An 18,559-nucleotide genomic window follows, 5' to 3' on the forward strand; every position below is an offset into this window, starting at 1 on the left:
GCCTGGGTCTCTGTAATTAGACAAGGCTGGCTGACCAGCAAGCCCTAGGGAGCAAGCCTCTCATCTTCCCCTCCTCAGTGCTGAGATTGCAAGTATGCACCAGCTCACCTGGCTCTGCATGTGGGCCCTGAGGCCAGAACTCTGGTCCTCATGTGACCAAGCACGTCACCAACTGACCTATATCCAGTTTTACTTTTGGACTGTATTGCTTCAGAATTTTTTACTTTTACAATCTGTTGCATGGGCTGCTGATTTGAGTTTTATTTTTTAAAAAAAGTCACTGAATGACTTTTGGCTCAAAATTAGGACAGAATTTCCAATAACTTCTGGACTGGTCCTAAACACACTTTTGTTATTTTGTAACGTTTGTTCATAAAAATATAAAGTGGCATTTTTAGCACTAAAGTATAAAATTATTGATCAACTCTGAAAAACATTGAATATGCTGTATATGCTGCAACATTAAATATTCAGTCAAGATTTAATTCTTCATGTAAAAATAAACAAGGATATCATCTCATTAGCATATAAATTTGTTCTGGTTGTTAATATAAAGTAAATTTACACACACACACATTTTTTAAAATTTTATGATACCTGAAGTCATATAAAAATTCTCAGGTAGCCGGGCAGTGGTGGCACACGCCTTTAATCCCAGCACTCGGAAGGCAGAGGCAGGCAGATCTCGGTGAGTTCGAGACCAATCCTGGTCTACCGGCCAAGTTCCAGGACAGCCTCCAAAACAATATAGAGAAACCCTGTCTCGAAAAAAAAACCCAAAAAATAAAAATAAAAAATAAAAAAATTATCAGGTAAAAAGGGATACCAAGTGAAAAATTTTAAGAAACTCTCGTTTACAGTAATATTTTATACAATTCTAGAACTATCTGTTGGCAAGTGTATGATACCCATTTTAACTCCTGATCTTCCTGCTTTCACCTCCCAAATGCTGGGGTTATAGGCATGCAGCATGGTGTTTGGCTCTGTGTGTGTGTGTGTGTGTGTGTGTGTGTGTGTGTGTGTGTGTGTGTGTGTGTGTGTGTGTGTGTGTGTAATGGGTCCGAGAACAATGCCGAGGAATCATCCTTTCTTCCACCATTACATGAACTATGGGGATAAGCTCAGGTTCCCAGGCTTGCACAGCAAGTACCTTCCTTTTGCCAGGCCTCCTTCAGTCTTATGCAGTATTTTTCTCATTCTTCTCACTACTAATCATTAAGATGCCCAAGCGTATTTCCTGCCAAGATTTCCACTTAATTCTCCCTTCTGAGTTTATTGTCTACATTGATTCTCTCACTGAGTAGGTCTTTAAAAATAACTGGTCCAAAGCTAGATACTGTGGCTTATATTGTAATCCCAATACTCAGGAGGCTGAGGCAGAAGAATTGCCACAATATCCATTTATTGTGAGGAACCTCAAAATATCAGTGTTTAAAGGATGTTATCTTAATGCATCTCAGCAAAGGTTAAAACCAGATGCTGCTGCAGTAAGAGATCTATCTAAGCTGTCCTATGTTTAACTCCCTTTTATATAATTTTTGCTGTACTGTACATAGGACACAAAGGAAATACAAATCAAAGCTACAGTGAAGTATCACTTCATATTCATCAGATGGTAGTAATTTTTTAAGGACTGAAAATGATACTGTAATATCTGATCCCTTGAACAATGTTAATGGAAATGCAAAATAGTGTAGCCATTCTGGAAATCAGCTTAGCATTTCCTCAAGAGTCAACAGAGAATCAACATATAATAATTATAGCATCTCTACTCCTAGATATACTAGAAAGACATGAAAACATACATCCATTGGCAATCACACACACATGCTTACATCAACATTATTCATAGTAGCCAAAAGTAAGAACTGTTGCAGGTCTATGAACAGATAAGCTATGTGTATGCAATGGAATATTATTCAGTAAAAATGAAGCATTAATGCTTGCTAGAGGATGAGAAGATTATACTAAGTTAAAGAAGACAATCACAAAGTAATGCTGCATTATCCTACTTATATGAAATGCCTAGGATAGACATATTGCATCTGTGGGGACAGAAAACAGATTAGTGATTACAGAAGGTTGTGGGAGAAAGGCTGTGGTAGCTAATGGCTAAAAAATGTGGGTGAGCTTTTCTTCTGGAGTTATTTGCATTTCTAAAATTAGCTGAAGTGGTTGTTAAGAGTGGAAGAAAAGCTACTGAATTATATATACTATAAATGAGTAAACTGTGTAGTATATGAATTATATCACAATAAAGTTATATATATGCTGGCCTGGAACTCAGATCTGCCTGCCACTGCCTCCCAGAACTGGAATTAAGGCGTGTGCCACTACAGCCAGGCTAAGTTATATACCTTTTATTTTATTTCTTTTAATTTTTGAGACAAGGCCTCACTATGTAGTGCTGGCTGGCAAGGAACTCACTATATAGACCAGGCTGGCCTCAAACTCGTACTGATTCTCTGGTCTTTGCTTCCTGAGTGTGGGGATTCAAAGTGTGTGTCACCATGTCCAGCAAAGTTACATTTTTTCTTATGGCATGTTTGGTTCCCAAGCCTCCTCTTAAATATAAACAAGTGCTTTAACCTTCAGCTTTAACATCAAGTAGGTACAAGAAACAGTTGGTAACACATGACAAGCACAGTGGACTTCAGATGGCTGCTGAGGATTCTGTACTACAAGCTGCATGTCACATATACAGTTTACATTTTCACTGAACAAGGTTCGGTAAGGAGGGTCTGACCTGTTTGGTTCTTTTAGCCATGAGAGCAGGGCTGTTTGTAATGCTACTCCCAGGAGGATGTCTACTGAAGCACAGTTTCAACTCCTGGGGGCTGTCAAAAAGCTTAAGATCCAGTATTGGAAAGCATGTGTAACTGAAATAAAAAGCAAAAACAGAGCTGCTGATTTAAAATCCATCAATTTCTTCAACTACTCAATATTCAGATAAAAATTTCTAAACCTCAAATTTCTCATAATATTCTTGAAAACTCCTTACAATTTGTTTCAAAATATGAGAAAACACAGTTAGAAGCTACAGAATATCCTATCTGGAACTCTAGCTGCTCCCACCAATTTGTTACTTTTAACCAGTATCTAAAAAGAAAAATCCGTGACATCTTACTTACAGAGAAATTCATATCTCTTTCAGTAAGATCCATATGTTCAAGGATAATTATATTGAAAAATACCAGGTAGCATATTTTATAATCAAGATTTTCTTTAAGACATTATTTTCTCAGTATTAAAAAAAAACTAGTCTTATTTGAGAGATGCATTATGATTTAACCAGTTCTTTATCTTTATTAACACTTTCATTTATTTCTTAAAATGAATACTAAACCAAACCAATGTTTCTCAAGAGAATTGGACTTATTTTCCCCACACACACATACAAGAGTTTCTCTATGTAGTACTGGCTGTCCTGAAACTCACTCTGTAGAGCAGACTGGCCTCAAACTCAAAGAAGTCCACCTGCTGCTGATGCCTCTGAGTGCTGGGATTAAAGGCATGTACCATCACTGCCTGGAGAGAACTGGACTTATAGCAGATGACTTCAAAAATACTATTAAACGCTCCAGAAGCATAGCCTAGCCTCCACTGGGTAAGTTAAGAAGCTTCTGTTCAACAATCTGGTATGCATTTCTTTCAATGCTAGAAAGGTTAAGTGTTTTTTATTTGACTGACTCTCCTTGGAAACTGTCTACTGATTTACTTTGGCAAATTTTCTTCTCGGAAAACTTGTCTTTCTCTACTTGACTGTGCCTTATTTGTCAGAACTAAAAGCCTCAACCACACAAGTCAAATAAACACGAATTCTACCTAGCATTTGAGTAATTCAGTCTCAATTAAGCCCAGTGAGATTACAGTCTCTTTGCAAAAGGTCCTTGACTTTTCCTTAAAGAATTATTATAGAAATGTAGCCTAAGGGCACTGGAGAGATGGCTCAGAGATTAAGAGCACTGACTACCCTTCCAGAGGTCCTGAGTTCAATTCCCAGCAACCACGTGGTGGCTCACAACCATCCATAATGAGATCTGGTGCCCTCTTCCAGCATACAGACATACATGGAGACAGGATGTTGTATTCATAATAAATAAATCTTAAAAAAAAAGAAAATGAAGTAAAAACACAAAATAGAGTTTATTAAAAAAAAGAAATGTAGCCTAAAACAAACAAACACACTCACAAAAACAAAACATATGTTGGCAAAGATAGAAAGGACTATGAACAAATCCACAGGAAACAAGGTAAATTAATTACAGTAACTACATACAATGTGATCATTAAAATCATAAGGCAGGAAAATTTTTCATGGCATGGAAGAATGTTCAAACCTGTCATTAAAGGCAAACACAGGTTACAAAGAAAATGAATTCATCTAATCAAGCTACCTAAAGTTATTAATAAATCTAAGATTAGTACTAAACTTGTGTGTTAGATTTTTAGTTCATTTTTTAAAGTTTATTAAACTTTAAACCATGATGATTATAAAATGAAAACAAATTCATTGTAATTTCTGAAAAGATTCTCATCCAAATCCTATTTCTTAGGTTTTCTTTAAACACAGATGACCTTGGTCCTCTATGCTCATGTTTTCTCTATCTCACTAACTCAAAAATTCCACAGGATTAAAACTCCTAAAGTTTGTAAGGAGTCTCAAAAACAAAAAACAAAAGCCCCCAAAACTAAACCCAAAACTTTTTCTTCAGAAATTCTAAAGACTGAAATATGGGAAACACTTAAGCAAACGATATTAATGTCTTGACTTCCCTTCCAGTAAGACCATTCATCCCTATACTGCAATGCCTGGCGGCAACTCTATAGAATGTTCATATGATTTACACTGAAAAGTACCTACACAAATTACCATCTCTTAGTAATGGCAAAACCTGAAATGAACTACCTGCACAATGTCCAAGTTTATGTCTTAAAAAGTCCATGCTACCTGTACTGAGGTGACAAGTTACTTCCGTCATCAGGAGGCGGCTCAGGTGGCATTACAAGCACAGTGTGCTCACTCTTCTGTGAATCATCTAGCTCTATCAATTTGGTATCTTCTGCTGAATCCAAATCAACCTGAAAATAAGTATGTTCTCCAATTAATATGCACATAAACAATATCTAATTCTGAACTTTGACATTTCAACAGAAGAAAAAAGCATACCTTGTCTGTTTTCTCTACACCTTTATCTGGAAACAACTGAAAGAGGAAAAGAGAAATTCTTAAAACCTCTGCTGAATTCAATGGCTTTTAAATTTTTTTAATCTTGATTTTTTTTTTTTAAAGAAGAAACTTTAAACCATGGAGAAATGGTTCAGTGGTTAAGCACATTCGATTAGGAAAAAAAAAAAAACCCTCAGGGCTGGAGAAGTGGTTAAGAATGCTCATTACACAAGCACAAAGATCTGAGTTTGGATCCCAGTACCCACATGAGGAACAGGGCAGCGTACATGCCTGTTACCCAGTGCAAGGAGGGAGGAAGATGGCAGAGACAGTGAGAGACCCTATCTCAAAGGATCATGGTAGAGAGTACTACAGCAGGACACCCAACAAGATCCTCTGGCCTTTGTACAGGTACACTACACACCGTGTGCAAACACCTCACACAAACAAAAAGAAACTTTTTTTTTTAATACCAAGTATACAAAGATTTTTCAGAATTTATTTTTAGGTCCTTCATGCTTAGCTTTAAAGCTTACACGATGGGTTATTTCTTTTCTTTAGTTTTTCTTCCTCCCTTCCCTTCCTCTCTTTTATTCTTTGAGACAGATCTTACTGTGTAGCCACAGCTGGCCCAGAACTTGCTATGTAGTGTAGGCTGGCCATGAACTTCTCATCTTCCTGCCTTAGCCTCTCAAGCAGGAGGATTATAAGTATGTGTCATCATATTTGACTTTGATTGGTTATCTCATTATCAAACATGGTTCTAAGGCATATGAATCACTGAAGGACAATAAAAATTAAAACATAATACTCAATCATTCTTGAATACAATCTCAAATCTTATATGATCTGTGTAAACAGATGGCTCCTAAATCTACTTAGAAAAACTGTGAAACCACTTGGAAGGTGGAGGCAGGAGGATAAGGAGTTCAAGTCATTCTTAGTTACGTAGCAAGTTCAAAGCCAGCCTGGGTCACAAGAAACTAGTTCAAAAGAAACCTTGAACAATAACAAAAAAGTCTTAAAGATATTAGCAAAGTATTCAGAAAGACAAGTAAAGCAAGAAGACATAGTGCATTACTATGCATAAAACCCATAGCTCCTTAAAAAAACTAATCATAACCTGTTCATTTAGATGAAACAAACTGTTGTGAAATAATTCCTTTACACTGTATCAAGATGTGTCACTGTGATTGGCTTAATAAGAAGCTAACTGGCCGAAAGCTATGAGGGAGGTATGGCAGGACTTCTAGATAGAGATCTCTGAGAAGAAGAAAGGTGGAGTTGTCAGCCCAAAGCAGAGGGAACGAGACATGCAAAAGGAGAGGTAAAAGCCACAACTCATGTGGCAACACACAGGTGAATAGAAAGTCGTAAGTTATAAGAGGTAGTGGGACAAGCCTAAGCTATAGGCCATCTTTCATAAGTAATGTCTCCATGGCACTATTTATGAGCAGACAGCGCAAAGAAAAATCTGCCTACAACAAACAAACAAAAAAAACACTAAGACTTACAAAGATGAGGATACATTTTTTCTTTTCCAAGACAGTTTCTCTGTGTAGCTTTGAAACCTGACCTGACACTAGCTCTGTAGACCAGGCTGGCCTCGAACTCACAGAGATCCATCAGCCTCTGCCTCCTGAGTGCTGGGATTAAAAGTTTGAGTCACCACTGCCCAGCAAGGTTACATTCTTAACATTTAACAGGTTCAGAGAGAAAAGTAAATCAAGTGTAACAGCAAGTAGCACCACAGAGGAAAGATGAAAGATCTTTCTGTGTTTTACACACACACACACACACACACACACACACACACACACACACACACACGTCTTCACCAGATTATTTTGAGCTAAAAACCCCAATTATAAGGTTAAACCAAAGTGGTTTTTCTTAAAGTTGGCATATAAGACAAAATTTTACCTTTTCAATGCAGTCATCAAAAAATGCCAATCCAGTATCTTTATCACTTACAAAGCTGCATTCTTCAATGAAACGACTAAACATCTGTGTTTTGGCTAGAAGGGTATAGAATTTCATATAGGCACGATCCCGACTTTTCACAAAACCTGGAAAAAAAAAAAGAATTATAACAAATTTTAAAGGGGAACTGATGGGGGAAGTCCTGTGTATATGTTTGTCTTATTGGTTGATAAATAAAGCACTGTTGGCCAATAGGGAAGCAAGATAGGTGGGACTAGGAGTTGAGGAGGATTCTGGGAAATGTAGTAAAGAGTGGAGAGTTGCCATGTGATCTCAGGAAAGAGAGGACACATGAAGCTGGTGTGCTCAGTAAGATAAGACCTTATAGAAATATGTATATTGGTAGTTATGGGCTAAAACTTAAGACAAAACTTGCCATTGAGAATCCCTGGACATTGGCTGACGGCATTGTAACTAATAGTCTTTGTGTGTTATTTGAGGTTGATGCGGTTCTGGGACCAGGCTGGCATGAAGAATGCTTGTTACAAGGAACTAATGTCATAACAAACATTACTTTATACTTATCTACATTGTATTCCCTTTATACAAACCCACATTTATGGAAATTTTTAATAATCATGTAAAGCTCCTACATGATTCAACTATGAAAACCCCTGATACTAATCTTCTCACTGAATTATTAAATCTTCTAAGGAACCTCATCCCCACATCCTCAGACAGAAACTCTTCTCAGCTGGGTGTGGTGGGGCATGCCTTGAAGTCCCAGTACTCCTGAAGCAGAGGCAAGCAGATCTCTGGTCTACAGAGCAAGTTCCTGTACAGCCAGATCTACATAGAGAAACTTTATATCAAAAACAAACAAACAAAAATTCTTCTCTGAGATTCGGCAACTCTTAAACCAATGGTTAATAAATATTTAAAGAGTCAGTTTTCTTCTTCTGCATGTGATGAAAATTTCTGTGTAGTTGTAGATCAACTACCTGGCTAGTTGTCCACTGTTACAATGAGGTCAGGGCCTCTACTTCATTCAATGACTGAAGTTCAGTGGGACTTATCAAAGTCTCTTCATTCTTACCACCATCATTCTTCACCACTACTGAGGTCTGGACATCATGTCTCACATGAAATGTCTCATGTTTTGAGGTCTAGTCAGCAGCTGGTGGCATTATTGAGAGGTGACTGCATCATTCACCAATGAGTTAACCCACTTAGTTTATATTAAACAAGATATTAGCAGGTAGGCCCACTGGAGGAAGCAGCTGACTAGGAGCAAATCTTGAAGGGAGTATCTTGCCCAAGGGCCCTTTCTTGTCTCTTCCTGTGCTTCTTGATTGTCAGGAAGTGTATAGCTTTCCTTAGCCATGATCTTTCATCTCAGTTCTGCCTTAAAGGCCTTTCCCTCAGCCATGTTGTCATACTGATAAAAAAGGTAACTAACACGCACCAACCATGAAACATTCAGGGTTCTAAACACCATGGTTCTCAGTGTTCACATTGTTTATCCCACTCAATTTTCCATTTCTTCACAGTCACACTAATACTTTCCTTTCTGGTTTTCAATATCACTACTAAATCTCTAAATTTCCACATCACTCAGCTCACTATCTGTTAGGTTTGTTTTCTAAAAAGTTAAATTACTACTATCAGTCCTCTTGTTTGTTTTTGGTTCTGGTGAGGGTGGCAGATAAAGAAGGTGAGGAAGTTGGCTGGAAAAGGAAACCACCAACATACCAACCCTTTTTTAAATGTTTTTTATAGATTTTGTGTGTGTGTGTACCATTCATGCAGGTATCCTAGGAGACCAGAAGAAGACACTGTATCCCCTAAAACTGGAATTAAAGGCAGTTGTGAGCTCTCCAACATGGGTGCTAGAAACTAAACTCAGAAGTTTTCTACAATAGCAGTTTGCTCTCTTAACTGCTAGACATCTCTATTTTTGAGACAGGGTCTCACTATGCAGCACTGGCTGCCCTAGAGCTTTCTATACAAACCAGGCTGCCCTTGAACTCACAGATTTTCTTTCCTTTACCTCTTTAACGCTGGAATTAAAGGCTGATGCTACCAAGCTCAGCCAATTTATTCTTAAAGACTGAAATTTTAACTATCTTAAACAGTCTTCCATAATCTAACAACATTTAAAATGCAGCCTTTAGGTCATTTTTTCTGTGTCTTTCTGTTTTTGATGCCTGAGAGCATTTGACATGCTTTATTACTCATTCATCCCCATCCTCTTGAGGTACTCATCAACAGATAAATTATTAAATAAAAAATAAGCAAATTATGGGGGAGAGTGGGGAGAGGAGGAGGAGAAGGGAAAGAGGGAAGGAGAAAAAGAACAGAGAGGAAGAGGAGATAAGAGAGAAAGGGGGAAAGATGAGAATGAGGGAGAAAGAACAGGCAGTATTTTGGTGCTATGTGCCAAAAACACTAAACTTACATCTTTACTAATCAAGCTTCCAGATTTGTGCTGTGTATTTCAGTAACCACACATGGTAACACAACACTTTAAATGCAACTAACAAAAAATGTACTGTAAATTATAAAAGATATACTGCATTTCAAAGACAATATGAAAATAAAGAATATAAGGCTATTAATAATTAAAATTTTTGATTATATGTTGAAATGTTACTGTTTTGTACATGTTAAAGGAAATGTAGTTATAATTAATTTTTCTTAATTGTTAAACTTCTATTATGGTTACTAGAAATTTAAAACTGTATTGCAGTTCACATGGTATTTTCACTAGGCAGAGTAGCTCTTTTTTTAATTATTTATTTTATTTTATGTACATTGGTGCTTTGCCTGATGAATGTCTTTATGAGGGTATTGGATCCCCTGGAACAAGAGTTACAGACAGTTGTGAGCTGCCATGTGGGTGCTGGGAATTGAACTCAGGTCCTCTGGAATAGCATTCAGTGTTCTTAACCACTGAGCCATCTCTCCAGGCCCCAGAGTAGCTCTTAATACAATCAAAATTTACATAGATGAAAATGTTGAATAACAACACAATGATATAGCAGCTCATACATGTAAATCTAGGGAATTCTAAAAGTAACAACAGTTATAGAAAAATGACAGCCTATTTTCATTGTACTTTAAACAAAACGGAGGGGAAGGGAATGGATGGTGCAAACCAAATTGCAGAGGCTAAACGACACCTACATGAAGGTCTTGTAGGAATCTAGCAGTCACTAGAGCAAACATGAGAATAAATAGTTTTCACTGTATCTAAGGTAAACATTCGAGTCAGTAGTTGTTTTCTACAAGTACTTTGATCTTGAAGATCACTGTGGAAAACAGAGGTTGTTTTCTGTGATTTGTAGTACTGTTTTTCCGAGGGGCATTAAAGCCTTTGTATGAATTTAGTCACAAGACGCTCTGGCGCACCTGAAGCTCTTGGGTTACTGCGGACTGCAAACAATACACAATAAGGACTGAAGTAGCAGGGCTATGTGATGCTGCTCTCCTATAGAGAAATGTAGATTATAATAGGGACCTTGGTATGAGGAAATACTTCATCTTAAAAACAACTTTTATAACAATCAATAAATATGCCTTTGTAAGGCTGTTCGAGGTTCAGTTCATCAGAGCCTGGACCTCGCTACTGCCCCACAGGTCTAAAAATTTCTTCTGCCAACTCATGCAAACACAGAACACCCCAACACATATAGATTTTGTTTGCATAAAAAGTTAAGCCAAAGCCACTGTCCAATTCCTACCCATTCTTTACTTTGCTATATCTTCAGGTAAGATCTCTTATCAAGTTAGCACTCTCATGTAATCAACACTGCAATTAGTATTTGTAGTACTTTGTTGTCTAATGTCTGCATTCCCTAGAACAAATGCTATACTATTTATATAAAGCCTCAGATCAATGTCACTCTCAGAGACAGAAAGACAGGAAACACTATGTTAGTTAATGACCCACTACTGTCCAAAGAAATCGGTACTTTTAGTCTGTCTTTTAAGGCTTCCAATACCTGAATATAATCTTAAATTTGATCTTCCATTTAATCCTTTAACATTTAATTGGGGGGGATGGACAACAAACTGTTGTGAGCTGGACTGTCCCCCCTCCAAAAAGGAAAAAAAAATCCTTACATGTTAATGTCCAAAATCCTATTACTTCAAATATGACAATATATGGAAACGAAGTCTTTAAAATCAATTACAGACTTAATATAGTCATTGGATGGGCCTTGTTCTGACACAATTGATGTCCTATAAAATGAAATTTAGACCAAAAGCGGTTATAAACATCCATCTATAGGCCAAGAAGAAAGGCCTCAGAAGAAACGTTGATTTCAGCCTAACTTCCAAACTGTCAAAAAAATAAACCAGCCTCTGGTACTTTCCTACTGCAACCCAGAAAGCAACTCTGCTCTGCAGGTTTCTTCCATGTCTTCAACAATACTAGCTACTACCATAAATACTGAATGCACTTTTACTAGTTGCTTTCCACAGATTCTCATGCAATCTCAACAGCTATACACAACACCCTCATTTTGTTATGAGACAGGAAGGCCTAAGTAAATCTTCTTAAGTGGCCAAGAAGAAATTTTAACTCAGATGTGACTCTATGGATTCCAATAAAATATTCTGGGTTATTTTTTATTTTATAATGAAGTCTTCCAAATTACTCATTGGAAAGAATAATTCCAGCTTGGCATGATGGCACATTGCCTTTAATTCCAGCATTCAGGAGGCAGAGGCAGGAGGATCTCTTGAGTTTGAGGCCAGCCTGTTTTACCGAGTGAGTTCTAGGACAGCCAGAGCTACATAAAGAAACCGTGTCTCAAAAAACAAACGAATAAACAAACAAAAACGCAATCACTAAAACAGTGTATGTTTCCTCCAGGAACAAAGTTACAGTTTTCAAAATGAATAAAAGCTGGTGGCTTCAGCCTGTAAAATAATTGTTGATGAGTCTTTTAAAGGGACAAACTGCAAAACTGAGAGAAGAAAGGCAAGTCCCACGTGTGTCTTCCTTTGATAACTGACTATTTGGAATGGTGAATGCACCATTTGGACTCTTCAAATTAAACACCTTCAGTTTCAGATTAAGGGAATATCATGGGGTATAAATTTTAAAAATTCTCCACTAATAGAGTTAGGTTACAGAATATGGAAATTCCTTACACTTGAATATGAATATGCAGTAAATATGTCTGAAATACCTTTGATTTCAATGATGGCAAATGTGATCTCACTGACACTCACCCTGTCGATCAAACAATGAATCCACAGCTGTGGCTTTATTTGAAGGAGCTTCTGTGATTGGCTTGAGATACGACCTATACCCTTTTAAAACAGATGCCATAAATCGCAAAAATGTTTCTTGGATTTCCATCTCAAGTTGTGTCATCTTTTTTTGCCAAGAGAAATCTGCTTCAATTGGAGTCATTTCAACTGCTGAACTTTCCTGAGTTTTCCGGTGAACTGACAACAGAAGTAAACACAAAACAAGGCATTAATATGTAATAACTATTTATATAATGACTGAATGATAAAGCAGTTAAAGTAAAGCCCGCAACTTTTTTCTTTCTTTCTTTTTCTTGCTATATTCTAGCTATGTAACCCAAGCTGGCTTCACACTCAACATCTTGCTGTCTCACCTTCCCTAACTACATAGCAAGCTGGAATCAGCTGAGATAAACCTGAGACGCAGTCCTCAAAAATCCCAAACAAACAACTAGGACAGGATATAGTTCCGGCAGCAGACTGCTAACCTAGCCCTGGGTCTGCTCCCCTGAACTACACAAACTGGGCCTGTACTTTACATCTGCAACCCTAACATTTAGGAGGTAGAGACAAAAGGATCAGGAGTTTGAAGTCACTTTTTGCTCTCTGGACATAAGGTAGAAAGGAGTTCTGGGTACAGAGAAAGTGCTTTAAAAAAAATACCCATTGTTTATGTCTGCTATGTAATAACTCATTAAGCAGCATACAGTGTTATAACAATTATCATTTTAATTATCTTTTCTCCCATTTAAAACACTTTTGTAGGGGAGAGGCAGAAATGAAAGGATCACAAGTTCCAGGCAAACTTGGGCTATATAGGAAAAACACTATCTCAAAACCGTGGAAACGGGCTAGAGATGGGTCGTGATTAAGAATGCATACTATTCTGTCATGGAACCAACCACTCACGCTGGGCAGCTTATAGCTCCTAGGGATCTCGTGCGTGGGCATGCTACACACACTCTCCCCTCCCCCTCTCCCTCCCCTCCCCCCCCCTCTCTCTCTCCTCTCTCTCCCTCTCCCTCCAGGTACCCACACAGGCATGCACATCACACACCTTTGCAGCAGTGCCTCCTCTCCTGACACTCACCTGAGCAGAGCTGGGGATGCAGCCTCCTCAAGGTCCCGAGCAGACTCTTGCATGGCTTCTTGGGGAGCTGCTTCCAGTTTATGCTCTTCCTCTCATCCGCTCTATCAAATCAGAGGTAAGAATGTCTGTTACTGTAATTCACTGTACTAGACAAACATCTTGGTCAAAGTTGAAAGAAAGAGGGCATTCTCTATGCATTCAAGACTCACATGAAGTGAGGAGGCGCTCTTAGGATGATTCTCTTTCCTTCTCAACAGACTTCAGTCAATGTGGCTGCCTTCACCACTGGAGTTAAGTACAACACTGACTTAAGTCTGACTTCCAACAGCATGTTTAAATATTATAATTAAAATGGTTTTTTTTTTGGGGGGGGTTTTACGAGACAGGGTTTCTCTGTATTGTTTTGGAGGCTATCGGTCCAGCCCGGCCTCGAACTCACAGAGATCCGCCTGCCTCTGCCTCCCAAGTGCTGGGATTAAAGGCGTGCGCCACCACCGCCTGGCTATAATTATAATGTTTTAAAGGTTATAATTAACTGACTTGAGATTGAGATGTTAGCCTATTCACAAAATTCTAATTTATATGCCCAAACTAAGAACTGTAATTTAACGAAGAAGTACACTTAATTCAATGCATTCCTTACAGAGTTGTAGGAAGAAATCAAACACATTATTTAGCATAGTCTACAACCATAAAAACACTAACAAAATAAAAACACAAATATAAGCTAAATAAAAGTTAAAATTTCCAAAATTTTATAATTCAGAAATACAAAATATAGCAGAGACAATGGCTTTGGAAAATGCTCTTCTACAACTCAGCATGTATGTTCCAGGCTTTCTTTTAATGTTATTCCTTAAGTCTTCAGTGAATGAAAACCTATAGAAACACCTTAGGCCTCATCTGACCTAAGGATTAGTTAAGAGAGCGTTGAACTTTAAAGGCCTCAGGTTTGGTCAAAACCAAGCAGGATGTTAGAACTAAAAAAAATAAAACTAAGACTCATTAGTGTTGGCTTAGCTTAGATTTCAAATGGGAAGAAGGTATTTCCCCTTCGATTACTACAGTCCAACAAAATATTACAAGCACAGTTCTAGAAACTCCAAGTAGAAATTAACTTCTAATACTCCCTGGTGGTGATACCACCAGCACATAAGCAAATACAGTGTCCTCCCTAGAAAGATAATTGACTAAAAAGGCTGTAACAATTCTCATGTTCCAGGTACTATTAGAAGACACATATTTTAGCTGGTTATGATGGCAAATACCTATGACTTAGGAAGCAAAGGAAGGAGAATAACCCAAGTTTAAGGACAGCCTAGTCTATAGCAAGTTCCAGGTCAGTCTGGATACATAGTAAAAAAATTTTTTTATTGTTTTGTTTTTTGAGCCAGGGTTTTTGAGCTCTAGCTGTCCTGTAACTCATTTTGCAGACCTGGCTGGCCTCAAACTCTCAAGAGATCTGCCTGCCTCTGCCTCCAGAGTGCTGGGATTAACGGCATGCACCATCTATTTCTTCTCTCTAAAATTACAATGACAATGTACCTAATGTACAGGGACTGCCATATTCACATTCCATATTCTGTCTAATTCTAGGGACCATTAACTGTAAGAGAAAGGATGTAGGGCTGAGTATATGGTACATGGCCGTAACCCTAGTACTTGCGAAAGGCATAAAGAGCTGTTCAAGATCACCCTTGGCTACCACAGCTAGTTCAAATTCAGAGCCAGCCTGGGATATGTGATACTTTCATAAACAAACAAAAATCTTAGCGCTACCTATGAGGCTGACTAGTAGAGATCAGGCCTAACTCACACCAGACCCTGGGTTCAATTCCCAGGAGATGGAGGGAAGTTTGAAATTTATGAAGTGATTCATTAGTTCCAAGTTGTCTATAAATCTAGATATAAATAATAATGAGCCACGTATAGGTATACAGTTTCAAAATACAGCGGTGAATCCATTTCAACTTTAAACTTTAACTTGAAATTTTTGTGGGGTTATTTAAGACAATGTCTCACTCTGTAGCTAAGGCTGACCTGGATCTTACTATGTAGCCCAAGATAGTCTCCTACTCATGGTGATCTTCCTCTTTAGTTTTCCAAGTACTTCCAAGTTTATAAGCATAAGCTACCACACTGGCTCCAAACTTACTATATAGTGGAGGTTCCATGAATCCTGATCCTGCTGCCTCTGCCACTTAAGTGCAGAGATTATAGGCATGTGCCACTACAGCACATCTCTCAGTATTGGAGAGGGAAAACAGGGCTTCAAGAATGCTAGGCAAGCCCTCTACCAACCGAGCTATATCCCCATCCCCAACTTTTTATATACGTCATTCAATTCAAGTTATTTCTAGATACTTCTAAATAGTTCTAACTATATTTGGTGAAAACAACATATGGAAGATAATAAAGATGGATCACTTACACATAAATCATGTTCGTATCCAAGTCAATACAAACAACATCTTGTGGTGGGTCATGAAGATCAAAGTACCTCGAGTCCACTCCAACTATAAACGGGAAAGGTGCACTGAGCACTCCAGCCAGTGAAAGAGGACAAAGGGGAATATATGGGCACTGCCACTGAAATGGAAAGATCATCTAGGGGAAAAGTTTTTTAAAAATTAACCAAATTCAAATTTGCAATAAAAATTACACAATTCACTATTACCGAAAGGGACCGTTGAAAGCAATTTAATGTTTTAACTTTAAATTTCACTCCAAAATTAAGTGACTACAAATACTACTGGATTAAAATCCTCAAGAATAATAATGATCATGGCACAGCTCTTTGCAAGTTATTCTTCTGATAGCTACACCAATCCCACATGCATATTTTAGGGAGAACCGAAGCAGAGATGAAACTGCCTCCCAAATCATAAAACAAACTTATATTTTTATAAACTTAGGCATTTTACCAACTAACGAGCTCTGATCAAAATCAAACTAAGTGCACCAGAGGGCAGGTGGAGCCTGGGAGGGCTGGGTTAATCTCAGTGATAGAGTGTTTGCTTAGCATGCTTAGCATCCTTGGGTTCTATCTCAAGCACCACACTAAAAATTTAAATACAAGTCATTAAAAATTAAGGAATCTCTTGAGAATCACTTGAAGATCTAACAAAACATTTTCTACACTTCAAATACACATTTAAAATAATTCGACTGGACCTCTTCAAAATAGTTGATATGAAACATTCTTTGAGACTCTCAAACAAATAAAAAGCCAGGCATAATGAGCTCGTTTAATTCCAGCAATGGGGAGCAGATGCAGGCAGATCTCTGTGGCTGGTGAGGCATCCAGCACAGCCAGAGAGAAAACCAGTCTCAAAAAAAAAGTAGAATGTGGAATGCACCAGAAGAATGGTATCAGAGGTGGTGTCTGGTCTCCACACACACAAACCCACACCTACATTAACACAGCAACACACACAGACTAACATATACACACCCAAAAATTAATAGTTTTAATTTACAAATTACTATCGTAATTGGTGTGTGTGTGTGTGTTGGGTATTTTTTGTTTTGTTTCTGTTTTAAGAACAATTTCTAATAGGTTGAAAAAACAGACTAAGGGTCTGGAGAGATGACTCAATGCTTAGGAGCACTTGCTGCTCTTGCAGAAGAGCTGGGTTCAGTTCCAAGAACCTGCATTGAGAGGTTCACAACCTTCTGTAACTCACAACCTTCTGTAACTCCAGCTCCAGGGGATCTGATGCCCTCCTCTGGCCTTCATAGGTATAGTTCATATATACACAGATACAAACACATAAAACAAATAAACAAATCTTTAAAAAAAAAAAAGACTAAAGTATTTGTTGGTTACCTTCCCAACCAAGTGAACTGTAGTGACTACATGGACTCATTCAAAAAAATATTTTATATGAGCATTACATGGCATAGCTGGCTTCAAACTCACTATGATGTGGAGAATGATCATAAATTTCTAGTCTTCCTGCCTCTGCCACCTGAATGTTCAGTAACACCGTAATGTGACGATGAGCTTTTGCTCTAAGTAAGAATCACCATTTTGTGCCTGGTTCAATTTTCATCTTCACACATTATCACCCATCCTAAAGAAATACTGTATCTCCACTCCCCGCCAGGTATTATAGATTATTATTTAAGACTGAGGTTTCTGTACTCAAGAATTCTATACTTAAAGATATGTGAGCATTTATTAAATGGCAAGCACTCTTAAGCGATGAGACCATAGTATCAATAAAACAGACCATGCCCTCCTGGCTTCAGTCTGGAATATTACTCTACTTTTTTCTATAAAATGCACAGTATTTTAGGCCTCGTGGCCTTTGTAACAGCTACTTAACTCTGTTATTGTACAAGAAAACAGTAACAGGTAATAAGTCAATAAGTAGCCTATGTTTCAGTAAAACTTTATCACTCACACAACTCCTGGTAGAAATGAACTGGCAGGGCAGATCTGCCCAGTCTGTTGACACCTACTCTGACAGGAAGAGGTAGAAAATAAACAGAAGACATAAGAAAGTTATGTACTCTATTAAAAAGTGAATAGTACTCTAGAAAAAGAAAAAGACCCTCATGAACACGGTTAGAGTTCATAGCATGTACACACAATGTGAGCCTCATTATAAAAAAGACAACTACCTGAAGCATGAACATAAAGAACAAAGCAAGAGAGCAGGGTGACTGGACATGGCAGCTCCCACCTCTAATGCCAACACAGGAAGTGAAGGCAGGAGAACTGCCAAAGTTAAGACCACCAACCTGGTAAGTTCCAGGCAAACTTTAGCTGAGTATGAGCCTGTCTTTAAAAAAAAAAAAAAAAAAAGCAAAACCAGGGGTGGGAAGAATGGCTTGGCATTTAAGAGAGAGTACACTCCTGCAGGCGTCCTGGGGTTGGGTCTAGGCACCCATATCTAATGGCTCACAACTAACCAACGACCTGTAACTTCAGCTCCAGGGAATCCAATGCCCTCTGTTGGCCTCCCCAGGCACCTGCACTCATGTGTCCAGACACACACACACACACACACACACACACACTAAATTTAAAAATAGTAAAATAAACAAGGGCTAGAGATTGCTCAGCAGTTAAAGAACACTTGCTGCACAATCTTGAGAGCTGG

General features: G+C 38.1%; 1 protein-coding gene across 5 annotated transcripts in view; it reads right to left on the reverse strand.

The window, feature by feature from the left end:
* Dennd4c (DENN domain containing 4C) overlaps nt 1–18,559 on the reverse strand; it is a 95,915-nt gene that overhangs the window by 38,454 nt on the left and 38,902 nt on the right. For all 5 annotated transcript variants that reach the window (XM_021229613.2, XM_021229612.1, XM_005074276.4 and 2 more), the window contains 7 exons: nt 15,880–16,055; nt 13,449–13,549; nt 12,338–12,556; nt 7,094–7,239; nt 5,171–5,206; nt 4,952–5,082; nt 2,747–2,879 (listed from right to left, as the gene is read on the reverse strand). In XM_021229613.2, coding sequence (XP_021085272.1) covers nt 2,747–2,879; nt 4,952–5,082; nt 5,171–5,206; nt 7,094–7,239; nt 12,338–12,556; nt 13,449–13,549; nt 15,880–16,055 — 942 coding nt within the window. The remainder of the gene's footprint in view (nt 1–2,746; nt 2,880–4,951; nt 5,083–5,170; nt 5,207–7,093; nt 7,240–12,337; nt 12,557–13,448; nt 13,550–15,879; nt 16,056–18,559) is intronic.

The sequence above is a fragment of the Mesocricetus auratus genome, unplaced genomic scaffold (assembly GCF_017639785.1).
Source record: "Mesocricetus auratus isolate SY011 unplaced genomic scaffold, BCM_Maur_2.0 Super-Scaffold_100014, whole genome shotgun sequence".
NCBI lineage: Eukaryota > Metazoa > Chordata > Mammalia > Rodentia > Cricetidae > Mesocricetus > Mesocricetus auratus.